General features: G+C 50.1%; 1 protein-coding gene across 1 annotated transcript in view; it reads right to left on the reverse strand.

The window, feature by feature from the left end:
• LOC139262692 (E3 ubiquitin-protein ligase TRIM39-like) overlaps positions 1 to 18,336 on the reverse strand; it is a 32,898-nt gene extending 14,562 nt beyond the window's left edge. Inside the window, exons 1-2 of the mRNA XM_070877844.1 lie at positions 18,276 to 18,336; positions 6,520 to 6,605 (exon numbers count right to left, since the gene is read on the reverse strand). Coding sequence (XP_070733945.1) covers positions 6,520 to 6,605; positions 18,276 to 18,336 — 147 coding nt within the window. The remainder of the gene's footprint in view (positions 1 to 6,519; positions 6,606 to 18,275) is intronic.
• Between the last annotated feature and the right edge of the window lie 459 nt (positions 18,337 to 18,795).

Here is an 18,795-nt window from a genome sequence, read left to right on the forward strand (position 1 = left end):
GCTGGGGAGGAATTTCCCCGAGCTTGTCCTGAATTGGCTGCAGGTGTTTATTCTCTCTCGGTTTGCCTTTCCCAGGTGAGTACATTGTTATGTTCATAATAACTCCACAGGAATGTGTTGTAAGCTCAAACCATTGTGACCTTGGTCTCTTTAATGTAACTCCAAAGTGAGGAAGCAGCATGGTGAATCACCTTTTATACCTGCTTGCCCAGGGTACACAGGTGACCTTTAGATCTCCCACAAGTGTGCCCCCTGGTGGCAAGTCTTACACATTGGTGAAGTTTGCATACATAACATCACTCCCCCCCCAAAGTCTTATGTACAAGTTATTTACAGGTTGAGGTGATCAGGCGCTCTGCGTTACCGGGTCGATCGCCTGAGTTGAAGTTCTGGCGTGGGTGAGTTGGTCGGATCATTGCTGCACGGCAGCGCATTTGGTCTGATCGGACTGTCGGGCATGGTGGGTTCATCCTCGTGACTAACAGTGAGGTCGATTGCTGGTTGGGTGTGTGTTGATGGATCATAGATGGTAAAGTCTTCTTCAAACTGTTCTTGGTTGTCAGTGAATTGCAGTTTGGTCTGATCCAAGTGCTTGCTGTACGTTTGCCCATTCAACAGTTTAACAACAAACACTCTGTTCCTCTTCCTTGGCTAAAACAGTGCCAGCAATTCATTTGGGACCATGATCATAGTTGACAACAAACACAGGATCACTAACCTCAATGTCACGCTTTACAGCCGTGCGATCGTGGTGCGGGTTATGCCGGTATCGCTGGGTTTCTCCATGATCATTGAGATCCGGGTGGACTAAGGAGAGCCTGGTTTTGAGTGCTCTCTTCATTAACAATTCTGCCGAGGGAACCCCGGTAAGCGAGTGGGGGCACGTCCGGTAGCTGAGCAGGACCAGAGATAACCGGGTCTGCAAGGAGCCGTCCGTTACACGTTTCAAGCTCTGCTTGATAGTTTGGACTACCCGTTCCACTTGACCATTGAATGCGGGCTTAAATGGGGCAGACCTAACATGCTTAATGCCATTGCGGGTCATGAACTCGTTGAATTCCGAGCTAGTGAAACATGGTCCATTGTCATTAACAAGGACGTCGGGCAAACCATGGGTGGCGAACATGGCCCTGAGGCTTTCAATGGTGGCAGTGGACATACATGATTACATTATTATACATTCAATCCATTTAGAGTAAGCGTCCACTGCTACGAGGAACATCTTTCCTAGAAAAGGGCCAGCAAAATCTACGTGGACCCTGGACCACGGTTTGGAGCGCAATGACCACAGGCTCAGTGGGGCCTCCCTGCTTGCGTTGCTCAACTGTGAGCAAGTGTTGCATTGGTGTACGCACGACTCCAATTCGGAGTCAATGCCGGGCCACCAAACATGCGACCTGGCGATAGCCTTCGTCATAACTATGCCTGGGTGCGTACTGTGTAGTTCATGTATAAACGTTTCCCTGCCTTTTTTTGGCAAAACCACGCGATTCCCCCATAGGAGACAATCCGATTGGATGGACAATTCATCCTTACATCAGTGGAACGGCTTAATTTCATCTTGCATTTCACCGGGAACCGCCGACCAGCTCCCATTAAGGATGCAGCTTTTTACTAGTGATAGCACAGGGTCTTGGCTCGTCCAGGTCATGATCTGGTGAGCCGTGACGGGTGACCCCTCGCTCTCAAAAGCATCCATTACAAGAAGCAAGTCTGCGGCTTGCGCCATTTCCACCCCGGTGGGTGGGCAATGGTAGCCGACTGAGGGCGTCAGCGCAGTTCTCAGTGCCTGGTCTGTGGCAGATTACATAGTCATACGCAGACAATGTTAGTGTCCATCTTTGGACGCGGGACGAAGCATTGGTGTTGATACCTTTGCTTTCTGAGAGCAGTGAAGTAAGCGGTTTGTGGTCGGTTTCGAGCTCGAAATGGAGACCAAATAGGTATTTGTGCATTTTCTTAACCCCGTACACACATGCTAACGCTTCTTTCTCAACCATACAATAGGTTCCTTCAGCCTTCGATAAGCTTCTGGACGCATATGCAACTGGTTGCAGTTTGCCTGACACATTTGCTTGCTGTAACACATAACCGACCCTGTACGACGATGCATCACAAGCTAGTACTAAACGTTTACATAGGTCATACAATACAAGTAACTTGTTAGAGCATAGCAGGTTTCTGGCCTTATTAAAGGCTGTCTCTTGAGATTTACCCCAAACCCAGTTGTCACCCTTGCATAGCAATAAATGCAAGGGTTCCAGCAAAGTGCTCAACCCCGGTAGAAAGTTATCAAAATAGTTGAGGAGTCCCAGGAACGAACGCAGCTCCGTCACATTCTGTGGTCTGGGTGCATTCTTAATGGCCTCCATCTTGGAGTCCGTGGGTCTGATTCCATCTGCCACAATCTTTCTCCCCAGAAATTCAACCTCTGGCACCAGGAAAACACACTTGGAGCGTTTCAGCCTGAGTCCCACTCTGTCCAGTCGCTTTAGAACCTCTTCCAGTTTGTGCAAGTGTGACCAGTGATCAAACATAGAAACATAGAAAATAGGTGCAGGCCCTTCGAGTCTGCACCACCATTCAATATGATCATGGCTGATCATGCAACTTCAGTACCCCATTCCTGCTTTCTCTCCATATACCTTGATCCCTTTCGCCGTAAGGGCCACATCTAACTCCCTTTTGAATATATTTAATGAACTGGCCTCAACAACTTTCTATGGTAGAGCATTCCACTGTTTTACAATTCTCTGAGTGAAGAAGTTTCTCCTCATCTCGGTCCTAAATGGCCTACCCCTTATCCTTAGACTGTGACTCTGGGTTCTGGACTTCCCCAACATCGAGAACATTCTTCCTGCATCTAACCTGTCCAATCCCGTCAGAATTTTATATGTTTCCATGAGATCCCCTCTCATTCTTCAAAATTTCAATGAATATAAGCCTAGTCGATCCAGTCTTTCTTTATATGTAAGTCCTGCCATCCTGGGAATCAGTCTGGTGAACCTTCGCTGCACTCGTCTTGGAACATCACAGTGCATGGAACCGATTTCAGCAGGCTCTCCATGTTCCTCTGGAAGATGGCCGCAGCTGAGCGAATCCCAAAGGGGCATCTGTGGTACACGAACAGTCTTTTGTGCGTGTTGATGCATATCAATTTCTTTGACGGTTCAGCGTGCTCCTGTGTCATGTAGGCAGAGGTTAGATCTAGCTTGGTGAACGACTTCCCCCTGCTAGCGTTGCGAATAGGTCCTCTGCTTTAGGTAATGGGTTCTGGTCCTGTAACGAGACTCAGTTGATTATTACCTTGTAGTCTCCGCAGATTCTGACCGTCCCATCGCTCTTTAGCACTGGCACAATTAGATTGGCTCACTCATTGAACTCAACTGGCGATATGATTCCCTCTTGTTGAAGTCTGTCCAGCTCGATCTCGACTGCTTCTCGCATCATATATGGGACTGCTCAGGCCTTGTGATGAACGGGCTTTGCCCCAGGAACAAGATGGATCTGCACCTTGGCGTCTGTGAAGTTGCCGATGCCTTGCTCAAATAACACCGGGAATTTGTTTAGCACCTGGGCGCACGAAGCCTCATCCACCGAAGTCAGTGCTTTGATGTCGTCCCAGTTCCTTCGGATCTTTCCTAGCCAGCTTCTGCCGAACAGCGTTGGGCCATTGCCTGGTACAATCCATAGTGGTAAATCATGCACCATTCCGTCGTACAATACTTTCACTGCCGCACTGCCGATGACAGGTATGAGTTCTTTGGTGTAAGTGTGCAGTATTGTGTGAATCGGGCTCAGTTTTGGCCTCTGTGCCTTGTTGCCCCACAGTTTCTCAAATTGATTGATTGATTCACCCATGTGTCAAATTCCATGGAGACTGGAATGCCGTTAAGTTTAACTTTTAACATTATTGGAGGGCTTTTGGTGGTGAAGGTGTGTACCCCATACACTTCCTCTTCATCCTCACGTTGAGTAGCCTCTCCTGCTCATTCAGCGTGATCCACGCTGGATCGGTCGTCCTCTGCTGACTCAGCCACGTGGTGAGTCAGAGGTTGTTGCACATTTGCTGGAGGTGCCTCATTGTTCCACAGCCCTTGCACACATAGTGCTTGAATCGACATTGATGGGCTCTATGACTGCCGCCGCAGCGCCAACATGGTGTTAATGGATACGCATTCACACCCCATAGCGGCCTCAGAGTCACCCTAGGCCTGGCCTCTGCGGTCGTGTAGGCCCTGCCATGTACAGTTCTGCCTGCTGAAGGCATTATTTTATGCACAGTACTTGCCGGTGAGTTTCAATGCTGTGAAGATATTTGTTTCGTGTTGTCGCTCATGGATGTGAAAGCCTGGGCTATCGTGATGGCCTTGCTCAGATTTAGGGATTCAGCAGACAGCAGTTTGCGAAGAATGACCTCGTGGCCGAGTCGAAGTACGAAAATGTCCTGCAACATTTCCCCCAAGGATCCTGCAAATTCGCACTGTCCCGCAAGGCATCTTAGGTCAGCGACAAAGCTCACCACGTTCTGGCCCTCGGAGCGATGGTGCGTGTAAAAGCGATACCTGGCCATCAAGATGCTCTTCTTCGGCTTGAGGTGTTCCCGAACCATTGTGCACAGCTCTGTGTAAGTCTTGTACATTGGTTTGACCGGTGCCAGCAGATTTTTGAGGAGGCCATATATCGAAGACCCCACATACGGTGAGGAGAATCGCCCTGTGCTTGATCGCCGTATCAGCCTTGTCCAGTTCGTAGGCTACAAAGTATTGGTCGAGGCACTCAACGAAGGCTTCCCAATCATCACCCTCAACAAATCTCTCAAGAATACCATTGGCAGCCATTACCGCGTGAAAGTTCGTGATCTGTAACTCGTCGCCAATTGTTATGTTAAGAATAACTCCACAAGACTGTGTTGTAAGCTCAAACCATTGTGACCTTGGTCGCTTTAATGTAACTCCAAAGTGAGGAAGCAGCATGGTGAATTACCTTTTATACCTGCTTGCCCAGGGTGCACAGATCACTCCTAGGTCTCCCACAGGTGTGGCCCCTGGTGGCAAGTATGACACATTGGTGAGGTTTGCATACATAATATACATGGTTCTGGGTGGATCAGTGGTGTGTGTGATTGAACCCTGTCTGCATGGGACAGTCTCGCTGGGGCTAATGGGCTTTTCTTCCTTTTCTTTTCTATGTTCATATGATACAAGCTTCAGGGCAAGTCTTCACCTGCCAGCCTCTGGCTGTGTCTGTCTCAGTAAATCCTTTCAGTAAGAACATAAGAAATAGGATCAGGCGTAGGCTATTTTGCCCCTCAAGCCTGCTCTGCCATTCAATAAGATCATGGCTGATCTGATCATGGACTCAGCTCCACTTCCCTGCCTGCTCCCCATAACCCTTTACTTCCTTATCACTCAAAAATCTGTCTGACTCCGCCTTAAATGCATTCAATGACCCAGCCTCCACAGCTCTCTGGGGCAGAGAATTCCATAGATTTACCACCCTGTGAGAGAAGAAATTTCTCCTCATCTCAGTTTTAAATGGGCAGCCCCTTACTCTGAGACGATGTCCCCTAGTTTTAGTTTCTCCTGTGTGGAAATATCCTCTCTGCATCCACCTTGTTGCACCCTCTCATTATCTTTGGTTTCAATAAGATCACCTCTCATTCGTCTGAACTCCAATGAGTATAGGCCCAACCTACTCAACCTTTCCTCATAGGTAAACCCCCTCATCTCTGGAATCAACCTAGTGAACCTTCTCTGAACAGCCTCCAAAGCAAGTATATCCTTCTTTCTGGGCCCCGAGCTCTCGCTTCTCCTGGGCCTCAATCACATCCCTCTAAAAACGCTTGCCGCTCCTTCCCCCTGATCTCGCCATTCCTGCCCGCCCTCCTGCAGCAGCACGCGCTGCTCCCTGCAGTTGTATCCCGCCACACGCTGCTCCCTCTAATGGCCCCGGCCTGCTGATGGTTTTGCAGGCCCAGAAGAGGCGAGAGGCCAGGGGTAACACGGGCCAGCCAGCACTGCGATATGTTGTGCGCACTGGGTCCGTGCAGCAGAGCTGGTCTCCAGTCATCTTGGTTAATCCTTGCCACTGGACCAAGACCTAGCTCTGTCAAGCCCATGTGGTGGCTGGTGTGCAACGGTCACCACACCTTAACAAAATCCATGCACAGGCATTTTCCACCCTTCAAGATGTAGTTCGGGATCCAGAGTATTAGGCCCTTCATTGAAACACCTGTGAACTCATCCCTTTTCAGCGTGGAAGCAAGTCATCCTCATTTTGAGGGACTGCCAATGATGATGATGATGATGAAATCCAGTGCCCAAGTGATGTAATAATATTCCCTGGGAGGGGCAGGTAGAGTTAAGCAGCTCCCCTCACATCAAACACACGGGAACTCCGTGTAATCAGTGACTCGGCCCCAACACAACCAGCCCGGTTTGGAAGCCTGTTTCTGATGTGTTCATTGACTCAGTGGGGAGACAAACCCTTTCTAAATCCAGCTCCACTTTTCCCTACCTTTATTTCAGCTTCTGATCTCGCTGTTTGCTGGAACAATTCTGCTGGACTCCCCGAAGCTTCTTGGTTTCTCTCTCCAATTCTTCCTGTAAAGGCAATTGGAAAGGATTTAAAGTCACAACCTGCATTTATATAGCGCTTTTAATGTAGTAAAACATCCAAAGGTGCTTCACAGGAGCGTAATCAGACAATAATTGACACTGAGCCAAAGGAGGAGACTTTAGGACAGGTGACAAAATGCTTGGTTGTTGTAGGTTTTACGGAGTGTTGTAAACGAGAAGAGGGAGAGGTGGAGAGACAAACAGGTTTGTGGAGGGAATTCCACAGCTTAAGGCCCAGACTGCTGAAGGGACGGCAGCCAAGGGTGGGGCAAAGGAAGTCAGGGATGCACATGTGGTCAGAATTGTAGGCATGTAGAGTTCACGGAGAATTGTCGGACTGGAGGGGCTAATAGAGATAGGGAGGAGTGAGGCCATGGAGGGATTTGAACACAAGCATGAGAATTTTAAATTCGGGATATTGCCGGACCGGGAGCCAATGTCGGTCAGCGAGCACAGGTGTGATGGGAGAACGGGACTTGGTGCGAGTTAGGATACGGGCAGCAGAGTTTCGGTGAAGCTTATGTTTAGGAGGCATAGTAGGAGGCTGGTCAGGAGTGCTTTGGAGTAGTCAAGTCTGGAGGTAACAAAAGCATGAATGAGGGTTTCAGTGGCTGATGGGCTGAGGCGGGGCGGAGACGGGCGATATTACAGAGGTGGAAGTAGGTGGTCCCAGTGATGCAGAGGATAAGGGGTCGGAAGCTCAGCTCAGGGTCAAATAGGTCGCTAAGATTGTGATAAGTCTGGTTCAGGCTGAGACAGTGGCCAGGGAGGGGAATGGAATCGGTTGCTAAGGAGCAGAGTTTGTGGCCGGGTCCGAAGACAATCGCTTCGATCTTCCCAATATTTAGTTGGAGGAATTTCTGCTCATCCAGGACTGGATGTGGGACAAGCAGCGTGATAAATCAAAGGCAGTGGAGGGGTGGATAAAGGTGGTGGTGAGGGAGAGCTGGGTGTCTCACCGTATATGCGGAATGTGGCGATGTGATGTTTGGATGATGTCACCGAGGGACATCATGTAGATGAGAAATAGGAAGGGGACAGGGATAGATCCATGGGGGACTCCAGAGGTAACGGTGCGGGAGTGGGAAGAGAAGCCACTGCAGCAGATCCTTTGGCTATGACTGGATCGGTAAGGGTGGAACCAGGTGAAGGCAGTCCACTCAGCTGGACAACAGAGGACAGGCATTGGAGGAGGATGGTGTGACACCGTGTCAAAGGCTGCAGAGAGGTGAAGAAGGATGAGGAGGGATAGTGCACCAGGGTCATCGTCACAGAGGATTTTTAGTCGGGCTGTTTAAGTGCTGTGGCAGAGGTGGAAACCTGATTGGAGAGGCTCCAACATGTACAAGTGCTTTGGAGAGGAAAGGGAGGCTATGATGGGATGGTAGTTTGCAAGGACCGAGGGGTCAAGGTGAGTTTTTTTGATGAGGTGGTGATGATGGCAGATTTGAAAGGGAGTGAACAGTATCTGAGGAGAGAGGCCCATTTACAATATCAGCGAGTATGGGGTCTGTAATATAGAGCTCCACCTTGTGGAGAACTGCTGATGTTTATACAATAAAAGCATCATGTGAACAAGTCACATGACAAGTTGCTGAGTACAGCCATCTTGTATGTGTGTGCTTTAGTGATGTCGTAAGAATATATCACATTTGGTATGGGATTTCTGGAATCCCTGGCTGAAATTTTTGTTGGTGGATGATCTGGCTAACCAACAAAGCGACTTTGAGAGGTTCTTTGTTTTGCAGCACAGTTAAAATTCCATGGTAAATTTCAAACACAATTTGTTGAAGTGTCAGAGTTAAGATGGCCATGCCTATGGGAATAATAGAGCACTTGGGTGAGTTCCATTGTGACTGAGAGACTTTTGCAGTGTATGTGGAGTGGCTCAAATAGTATCGTCGAAGTCCCGGCTAATGAAAACTGTGACTGTGATTTTAGAATGAAAACGGGCTATTTTCCTGATTGAAGCAGGGCCGAGGTGTATGAAACCCTGAAAAATGTGCTTGTTCCCATCAAGCCGAAGGACACGCCACTGATGGAGTTTCAGCACTACAGTCCTGAGCCCCTGGAAATTGCTGAAAGTTATCGTTTTGGAACACAAGATCAATTACATGACGAGAGTATCTGTGAGTATATTGTAGCTTAAAAAAAGCTATCTATTCAAAGTCATTTCGGAGACTTTCAGGACCGAGCATTGCATGATTGCTTTGATTGTGGGATGAAAAATGAAGCAATCAGAAGAAAGTTATTGACAATCCTTAACTTGACTTTTGATTTAGTTTGTCAGACAGCAATGTCGATGGATATGGCCGACCAATACTCCCGAGAATTTCGTGCCATTTCCAATCGTCAGACAACCGAGGTTAAGCATGGGGGCCAGGTAGGGAGGTTGAACCGTAAACAATATCAACGAGTATGGAGAGCAGGAAGGGAGGTGGGGGGGGGTTAGTAGTTTAGTGGGAATAGCTTCAGGAAAACAGAAGGCAGGTCTTATGGACAAGGTGAGCACAGAAAGGGCATGAGGGGAGACAGGGGAGAAATTACAGAGAGATGTGAGTTCAGGGCTAGAGCAGGGGAACCTTGGGATTGTTTGGAAGGCCAGGGGAAGGGAGGGAGGGGGCAGAGGCAGCTGATCGGATGTTCTCAATCTTGCTGACAAAGAGGTCCATGAGCTCCTCGCACGTGTTGCTGGGGGTGAGGGTGGACGGGGCAGAGGAGAGGGGTTTCAGGAGACTGTTGGTAGTGGAGACAAGAAGCCATGAACATGCCTCCTTCCGGTTTAACCAAGGCAGGTTCGGTCTGGGCCGAGTAACCTGCTCAGGGGAGGCGGGTGGGTAATTATAATATTTAAATAAGGCTCCGTGCCTCAGATTTGGGCAGCGATTGGATTTAACGGCTGCGGGCCGTGTATCCCGGGGCTCGGGAATCCCCACAGCTGCAGGGAGGAAGGAGCTGCCAGATCCAGCAGGGAAGTGTTTTTCCAGCACTGCGTGTGGGCCTGGAGGGGCAGGAGAGCTTCCCCTGGACCCTCAAACAAACCTGCCGCAAGCTATCCCCCACCCCACCCATCTTCAGACACCACACCCCGCCAACAACTCGCTCCCCGCAAATGTTTCTCCCCGCCAACTCCCCTCCCCAACCCCCCTCTCCCCCCCTCTCTCCCTACACCATCTCACTCTCCCTCTCCCCCTATATGTCTCCCCTGCCCTCTCTCTCACTCCCCCCCCGCCACCTCTCTCCGCACTCCCCCCCTGCACTCTCTCCCCCCTGCACTCTCTCCCCCCCTGCACTCCCACCGCCCCACCCCCCTCAATCTCCCCGCTGTGCTCTGAGTCCCGCCCCACCGAGCCCTGATTTTGATTGATTAGGACTGCCCCCAGCATTCTCCGGCTCCTGCCTTGTCCTGCAGGATTTCCCACCCGGCAGTGCTCAGCCACACAAACTGGCCGGCTGTCGGACGGGAAACAGAATAAAACAATTCTAATGAAGTCCTGCCGTTAAATTCGGACATCTGTATTCCAGAATTTCTGTGTTTCCGGGCCACCGACAGGCCCTCCCGCTCCCTCCCCACCTCCCCGGGAATCTCAGGGCCTCAGTGTCTGGGCCCTGAGCACAAATATTGCCTTCTGTGGCTCTCAGTAATGAGGCACTCCCTGCCCTGTATAAACTGAGTGACCACACACACACCGGCTACTTTTCACAATGACACAGCGTGTGCTGCATTCTCACACAGACTCAGCTCCTCCATTTTCAGAATCAGCCCAGGGGAAAGGGAGACAGACTCAGACACACCAGCATTTCTCAAACAGCAATTCCCTCTTGTTGTGAGGAACAGTTTATCTACCCAGCCCCTGAGTCTCCCCCGTGCGTGTCCCTCACTCCCCCCACCGGGAATGGTCCTCTCCCTGCTGCTCAGGGGGCAAAATCCCCCAACATTACCCAGGGCTACAACATGCTCTGCTCTACAGCCCTGTGCCATGGAGTGCCAGTTCTCACAGGTGCCCACACAGTGAATTACTGAGCTCTGCAGTGCCCTCCCCAGGAGGGGCTGAGTGTGGGTGAGGGGCAGTCACCCTGGGCCACTCTCACACCCCTCCCAGTGCCCACCATGTTCTCTCAGACAGACTGCAAGAGAAAGGGGAGGGAGCAAATCTGACGGACATAAAACAAACACCCAGACCTGGGACAGCAAGAAAACACTGGGCTCAATCAGCACTGTCTGCAATCAGTTCCAATTAATGTTGGTCATTAACAGGAAAACTCTCGCTCACTGTATTTAATATCAGGTATTGTGTCACTGACCTGAATTGAAGTTTGTGCCGAGTCTTGATTCAGCATTGTGTGGGATTTATATTTCTCTGTTATACAGGAACCGCACACACACACTCTGCATCATCTTTAAGGTAGAAATAAAGAACTTTCTTGTGTTCTGGACAGTGTCTCTCTCTGACATCAAACAGTCTCGATTAGCGGCTGTCACGGGCTGGATCAGCTTCGGGTCACATCCCTGTTGATCTTGAAAAGGTTTCACACAGCACCGGCGACAGTGAGGAGCCAGAGCAGGAAGTGAAATTCTTATAAACACTCGGTGCTGGGAGTGACATTGTTAGTTTAATTTCATGACTCACTTTGGCTGAAGATTAACCCTTTCAGGCCTACAGCAGAAGTTCACAATTACTATCAGAAAAACAAGATTGGAATTTTACAATCTGGAGGCAGAATACAGCAAGCTGGGCTCAGTAAACACAGACCCAAAACTGATCAGCTCAGACCAGACCCAAAATAGTTTAACAAACAAATTAAAACTGATGTAGAGTCAAAATAACCTTTACAAACCCTGCAGAGAGAAAGGGGAAGGAGCTCTCTGGGACGAATAGAAAAATATACAGAAAAAGTTAAAGGTCCATCAGAGGAGCAAAGAGAGATGGAAAAAGCAAAGCAGCAGAGGCTCCAAGTCTCAGTAAACTCAACACCAAACATGTCCAACCAATGCAGAGCTGCAGCAACAAAGACAGAATAATGTTGGACCACAAATCCAAAACAGGAGAATCCAGTCAGAGGACATCAGGATCAAACTGTACAGGGCTCTGGTCAGTCCCACCTCGAGTACTGTGTCCAGTTCTGGTCAGTCCCACTTCGAGTACTGTGTCCAGTTCTGGTCAGTCCCACCTCGAGTACTGTGTCCAGTTCTGGTCAGTCCTATCGCGAGTACTGTGTCCAGTTCTGGTGAGTCCCACCTCGAGTACTGTGTCCAGTTCTGGTCAGCCCCACCTCGAGTAATGTGTCCAGTTCTGGTCAGTCCCACCTCGAGTACTGTGTCCAGTTCTGGTCAGTCCCATCTCGAATACTGTATCCAGTTCTGGTCAGTCCCACCTCGAGTACTGTGTCCAGTTCTGGTCAGTCCCACCTCGAGTACTGTGTCCAGTTCTGGTCAGTCCTACCTCAAGTCATGTGTCCAATTCTGGTCAGTCCCACCTCGAGTACTATGTCCAGTTCTGGTCAGTCCCACCTCAAGTACTGTGTCGAATTCTGGTCAGACCCACCTCGAGTACTGTGTCCAGTTCTGGTCCGTCCCCCCTCGAGTACTGTATTCAGTTCTGGTCAGTCCCACCTTGAGTACTGTGTCCAGTTCTGGTCTGTCCCACCTCGAGTACTGTGTCCAATTCTGGTCAGTCCCACCTCGAGTACTATGTCCAGTTCTGGTCAGTCCCACCTCAAGTACTGTGTCCAATTCTGGTCAGACCCACCTCGAGTACTGTGTCCAGTTCTGGTCAGACCCACCTGGGCTGCAGACCATGGAAGCTTGTCTGATGGGAGGCACTAATGAAATTAAGTCTCTGCAATCTCTCCCCCAAAAACCTGTTAAGGCTGGGGGTGAATTGTAAACTTCAAAGGTAAAATTAATATATTTTTGTTTGGCAAGGGTATTAATGGTTATGGAAGCAAGTAGAGGAATTAACAGATCAGCCACAATCTAGTTGAATGGCGGAACAGGCTCGAGGGGCTGAATGGCCGACTCCTGGTCCTCTGAAATGCCTCCCGATCCTCTTGTACTACAAGGTGGAGATCATTCTTGAGTGGGCCGCAGCGACATGTTTTCAGATAGTCCTTGACACAATGTGATTTGTACTGATAATCAGCAACCAGGAATGATCACTAATTTTGTATCTTAAATTCCAAGTGCATGTGTGTGCGTGTCTGCGTCTGTGTGCGTGTCTGTGTGCGTGTGCACATGTGTGGTTGCGCATGACTCTGAGTTTTTTTTTAAATGTTCCTGAGATGTGGGCATCACTGGCAAGGCCAGCATTTATTGCCCATCCCTAATTGCCCTTGAGGGGTGGTGGTGAGCCACCTTCTTGAACCGCTGTAGTCCTTGTGGTGAAGGTACTCCCACAGTACTGTTAGGGAGGGAGTTCCAGGATTTTGATCCAGCGACGATTGAAGGAACAGCACTCTACTTCCAAGTCAGGATGGTGTGTAACTTGGAGGTGGTGGTGTTCCCATGCGCCTGTCACCCTTGTCCTTCTAGGTGGTATAGGTCGCGGGTTTGGGAGGTGCTGCTGAAGAAGCAGTGGTGAGTTGCTTCATTGCATCTTGTAGATGGTACACACTGCAGCCACAGTGCGTCGGTGATGGAGGGAGTGAATGTTTAAGGTGATGGATGGGCTGCCAATCAAGCGGGCTGCTTTGTCCTGGATGGTGTCAAACTTCTTGAGTGTATTTGGAGCAGCACTCATCCAGGCAAGTGGAGAGTATTCCATCACACTCCTGACTTGTGCCTTGTAGATGGTGGAAAGGCTTTGGGGAGTCAGGAGGTGAGGCACTTGCCACAGAATACCCAGCCTCTGACCTGCTCTTGTTGCCACAGTATTTATGTGGCTGGTCCAGTGAAGTTTCTGGTCAATGGTGACTCCCAGGATGTTGATGGTGGGGGATTAGGCGATGATAATGCTGTTGAATGTCAAGGGGCGGCGGTTAGACTCTCGCTTGTTGGAGATGGTCATTGCCTGGCACTTGTGCAGCGTGAATGTTACTTGCAACTTATCAGCCCAAGCCTGAATGTTGTTCAGGTTTTGCTGCATGCGGGCATGGACTGCTTCATTATCTGAAGTGTTGTGAATGGCACTGAACACTATGCAATCATCAGCGAAGATCCCCATTTCTGACCTTATGATGGAGGGAAGGTCATTGATGAAGCAGCTGAAGATGGTTGGGCCTTGGACACTGCCCTGAGGAACTCCTGAAGCGATATCCCGGGGCTGTGATGATTGACCTCCAACCACCACAACCATCTTCCTTTGTGCTAGGTATGACTCCAGCCAGTGGAGAGTTTCCCCCTGATTCCCATTGACTTCAGTTTTACTCGGGCTCCTTGGTGCCACACTCGGTCAAATGCTGCCTTGATGTCAAGGGCAGTCACTCTCACCTCACCTCTGGAATTCAGCTCTTTTGTCCATATTTGGACCAAGGCTATAATGAGGTCTGTGGCCGAGTGCTCCTGGCAGAACCTAAACTGGGTATCAGTGAGCATGTTATTGGTGACCCTTGCAGTTGACAGTGTGAAAGGCCTTTGTAAAGTCGAAGAAGGCCATGTATAAGGGCTGGCTCTGTACCCTGCATTTTTCCTGCAGCTGAGTAAGTGCTACTTGATAGCACTGCTGATGATTGAGAGTAGACTTATAGGGTGATAATTGGCTGGATTGGATTTGTCCTGCTTTTTGTGGACAGGACATACTTGGGCAATTTTCCACATTGTCGGTTAGATGCCAGTGTTGTGGCTGTACAGGAACAGCTTGGCTAGAGTTGCAGCTAGTGCTGGAGCACAATCTTCACAACGACAGCCGGGATGTTGTCAGGACCCATAGCCTTTGCTGTATCCAGTGCACTCAGGCTTTTCTTGGTATCACGTGAAGTTAACCGGATTGGCTGAAGACTGGCTTCTGTGATGGTGGGAAGCTCAGGAAGAGGCCGATATGGATCATCCACTCGGCACTTCTGGCTGAAGATGGTTGTAAATGCTTCAGCCTTGTCTTTTGCACTTACTGCTGAGCTCAACCATCTTTGAGAATGGGAATATTTATGGAATCTCCTCCTCCCGTTAGTTGTTTAATGGTCCACCACCATTCGCAGTTGGATGTGGCAGGACTGCAGAGGTTTAATCTGATCCATTTGTTGTGGGATCATTTTGCCTTGTCTATAGCATGCTGCTTCTGCTGTTTAGCCTGCATGTAGTCCTGTGTTGCAGCTTCCCCAGGTTGGCACCTCATTTTTAGTTATGCCTGGTGCTGCTCCTGGCATGCTCTTCTCCACTCTTCATTGAACCAGGGTTGGTCCCTAGGCTTGATGCTAATGGTAGAGTGAGGGATATGCCGTGCCATGAGATTACAGATTGTGGTGGAATACAATTCTGCTGATGGCCCACAATGCCTCATGGATGCCCAGTGTTGAGCTGCTAGATTTGTTCTGAATCTATCCCATTTAGCACGGTGGTAGTGCTACACAACACGATGGATGGTGTCCTCCGTGTGAAGATGGGACTTTGTCTCCACAATGACTGTGCTGTCCCTGCTACCAATGCTGTTTTGCAGCTTAGTAGCTGCAACTGCAATGCATTTCCTATTTTTGAAGAATGCATCTGCGACAGGTCGATTAGTGAGGGCGAGGTCAAGTAGGTTTTTCCCCCGTGTTGGTTCTCACCACCTGCTGCAGGCCCAGTCTGGCAGCTGTGTCCTTCAGGGCTCGGCCAGCTCTGTCAGTACTGGTGCTACCGAGCCACATTGAACTCCATCCACCCAGAGTACATTCTGTGCCCTTGCTACTCTCAGTGCTTCTTCCCAGTGGTGTTCAACATGGAGGAGTTCTGATTGATCAGCTGAGGGAGGGTGGTAGGTAGTAATCAGTGGGAGGTTTCCTTGCCCATGCTTGACTTGAAGCCATGAGACTTCATGGTGTCCAAATCAACATTGAGGACTCCCAAGGCCTCCCTCCCGACTGATCGCAACCGCTGGTGGGTCTGTCCTGCCGGTGGGACAGTACATACCCAGGGATGGTGATGGAGGAGTCTGGGACATTGGATGAAAGGTATGATTGTGTGAGTATGACTATGTCAGGCTGTCGCTTGACTAGTCTGTGGGACAGCTTTCCCAATGTTGGTACAAGTCCCCAGATGTTGGTGAGAAGGACGTTGCAGGGCCGACTGGGCTGGGTGTGCCACGGTCATTTCCAAAGCCAGTGCCGAGGTCGATGCCAGGTGGTCCGTCCGGTTTTATTCTTGTTTTTCGTAGCGGTTGTGTATAACTGAGTGGTTTGCTAGGCCACTTCAGAGGGACCATTGCTGTGGGTCTGGTGTCACATATAGGCCAGACCGGGTAAGGACGGACGATTTCCTTCCCTAAAGAACATTAGTGAACCATATGGGTTTTTACAACAATCCGGTAGTTTCATGGTCACCATTACTGATACTAGCATTTTTATTCCAGATTTATTTAATTAACTGAATTTAAATTCCCCAGCTGACATGGAGGGATTTGAACTCACGTCTCCGGATTATTATCCAGGCCTCTGGTTTACTCATCCCATAATGTAACCACTGTCCTCCCGTTCCCCTGATGCTCCGAGGCTGACTGACCTGTGCATGGCTCAGTCGGTGGCATGTTCTAATCTGCGACTCGAGAGTTGTGCGACTTGCTCAGGCTCGGAGATTGAGCTCCGGCAGGGGGAGAGGGGGCGCTGGAACTAGAGGGTGGAGCGGGGTGGGGGTGTGGAGTTGGAACTAGAGGGTCGGGGGGAGCTGGAACTAGAGGGTGGTGGGGAGCTGGAACTAGAGGGTGGGTGGGGGTGAGGGGAGCTGGAACTAGAGGGTGGTGGGGAGCTGGAACTAGAGGGTGGGTGGGGGTGAGGGGAGCTGGAACTAGAGGGTGGGGGTGCTGGAACTAGAGGGTGGGGGGAGCAGGAACTAGAGTGTGGAGGCCGGGGTGGAGTTGGAACTAGAGGGTGGGGGGATGGGGGCTGGAACTAGAGGGTGGGGGGAGGGGAGCTGGAACTAGAGGGTGGGAGGCTGGAATAGAGGGTGGGGGGAGGGGAGCTGGAACTAGAGGGTGGGGGGGGAGGCTGGAATAGAGGGTGGGGGGGAGGGGAGCTGGAACTAGAGGGTGGAGGGCAGTGTGGAGTTGGAACTAGAGGGTGGGGGGGAGGGGAGCTGGAATTAGAGGGTGGGGGGAGGGGAGCTGGAACTAGAGGGTGGGGGGGGAGCTGAAATTAGAGGGTGACTGGAGAGCACAGGATGAGGATGAAGGAGCAGGAGGGGGAAGAAAGTTGGAGCCTGGCGATGGGGCACGGGGGTGGGGCGGGGAGGAGGAGGAGCAGCAGGAGAAGGACCGGGGAGCTTTGACACAATAGCAGTGCGGCGTTATCTTTCGTTACCTTGCGCCCCAGTTACTCTCGGGGCGGTAACACCAATATCGCGAGCGGGACGGGATTTCCAGGCCTGGCACAGGAACTCCCTCCTCACGGCTGTTACTGCCCCCAAACGGGGCTCGACGCAATTTTTATCCCATAACTACCCGATCAAATCCCTTAATCATCTTCAACACCTGAATTAGATCATCCCTTAATCTTCTATAGTCAAGGGAATGCAAGCCTTGTTTAGATTTCTAGATTTCACTTCCTCTGCCTCCCCACCTGCTCAACTATTCTGGGACTGGGCACATTATTGTAAAAGCCACTAACCGGTATCTGACGAATAGTGTCTCTGATCACAGGCTGAATTCTTTGCTGGGGTTTGTGTGCCTGATAGTTCCAGACTCCTCGAGGCTTCTTTCACTATTGGTTTCAGGGCATTGGCCAACAGGGAGCACAAAACAGGGTCAATCAGTTCCTCTCGCCTCCTGCCCAAAACAACACAACAAAGCTCACCTGGTCTGGGAATGAGTGAAACTGGTTCAGCTGTAAACTGAAGAGCTCGAGTCTTGACCTCTACAACACACACATTGTTGTCTGTGGAGAAAGAGTCAGACTGAACACTGTGAGCTCAAAGTAAAGTGTGACCTTAGTCTTTTATTGCAGGTCTCCAGAGTGACTCTCCAACACCATGGCTAGATCGGCGAGCTGCACCATTTCCACCCCGTGGTGGGCAATGGCAGCTTACTGAGAGCATAGGCGCAGTTTTCTGTGCCTGGCCTGTGGACAACGTAAGTGCCCATCTTTGAATGCGGGCCGATGCATTGGTATTTATCCCTTTACTCTCGAAAAACAGGGATATAAGTGGCTTATGGTCAGTTTCCAATTCGAAGTTTAGCCCAAACAGGTATTGATGCATTTTCTTTAGCCCATAGACACATGCTAACACTTCTTTTTCAATCATGCTGCAGGCTCTCTCAGCCTTAGACAGACTCCTGGATGCATAAGCAACCAGTTGCAGTTTCCCGAAATCACTGGCTTGTTGTAATACACACACGATGTCATATGACGACGCATCACATGCTAGTACCAAACGCTTACATGGATCATACAACACAAGCAATTTGTTTGAGCATAACAATTTTCTCGCTTTTACAAAGACATTTTCTTTTGCCCCAAACCCATTCGGCACCCCCTTTCGTAGTAAGACATGTAATGGTTCTAGCAGTGTGCTGAGACCCGGTAAGAAGTTACCAAAGTAGTTCAAGAGTCCCAGAAACGACTGTAGCTCCATCACGTTCTCGATTGCCTCCATCTTCACGTTGGAGGATGCTGTCTGCCGGAATCCTCCTTCCCAAGAACTCCACTTGAGGCGCCAGGAAAAAGGACTTTGAGTGTTTTAACCTGAGCCCCACGTGGTTGAGTTGACTAAGAACCTCCTCCAGGTTCTGCAGGTGCTTGACTGTGTTCTGACCTGTGACCAAGATAGTGTGCGGGACCGACTTCAGTAAACTTTACATGTTTCTCTGGAATATCGCCGCCGCTAATCGGATTCCAAACGGGCATCTGTTATAAACAAAAAGACTATTGTGCGTGTTGATGCAGGTGAGGGCCTTCGATGATTCCTTAAGTTCCTGCGTCATGTAGGCTGAAGTCAGATCCAGCTTCGTGAACGTCTCGTGAACGTCTCCTCCCGCCAGTGTTGCAAAGAGGTCGTCGGCCTTTGGTAGTGGGTATTGATCCTGCAGGGAGAAACGATTGATAGTTACTTTGT

This window comes from Pristiophorus japonicus, chromosome 4 (genome assembly GCF_044704955.1).
Source record: "Pristiophorus japonicus isolate sPriJap1 chromosome 4, sPriJap1.hap1, whole genome shotgun sequence".
NCBI lineage: Eukaryota > Metazoa > Chordata > Chondrichthyes > Pristiophoridae > Pristiophorus > Pristiophorus japonicus.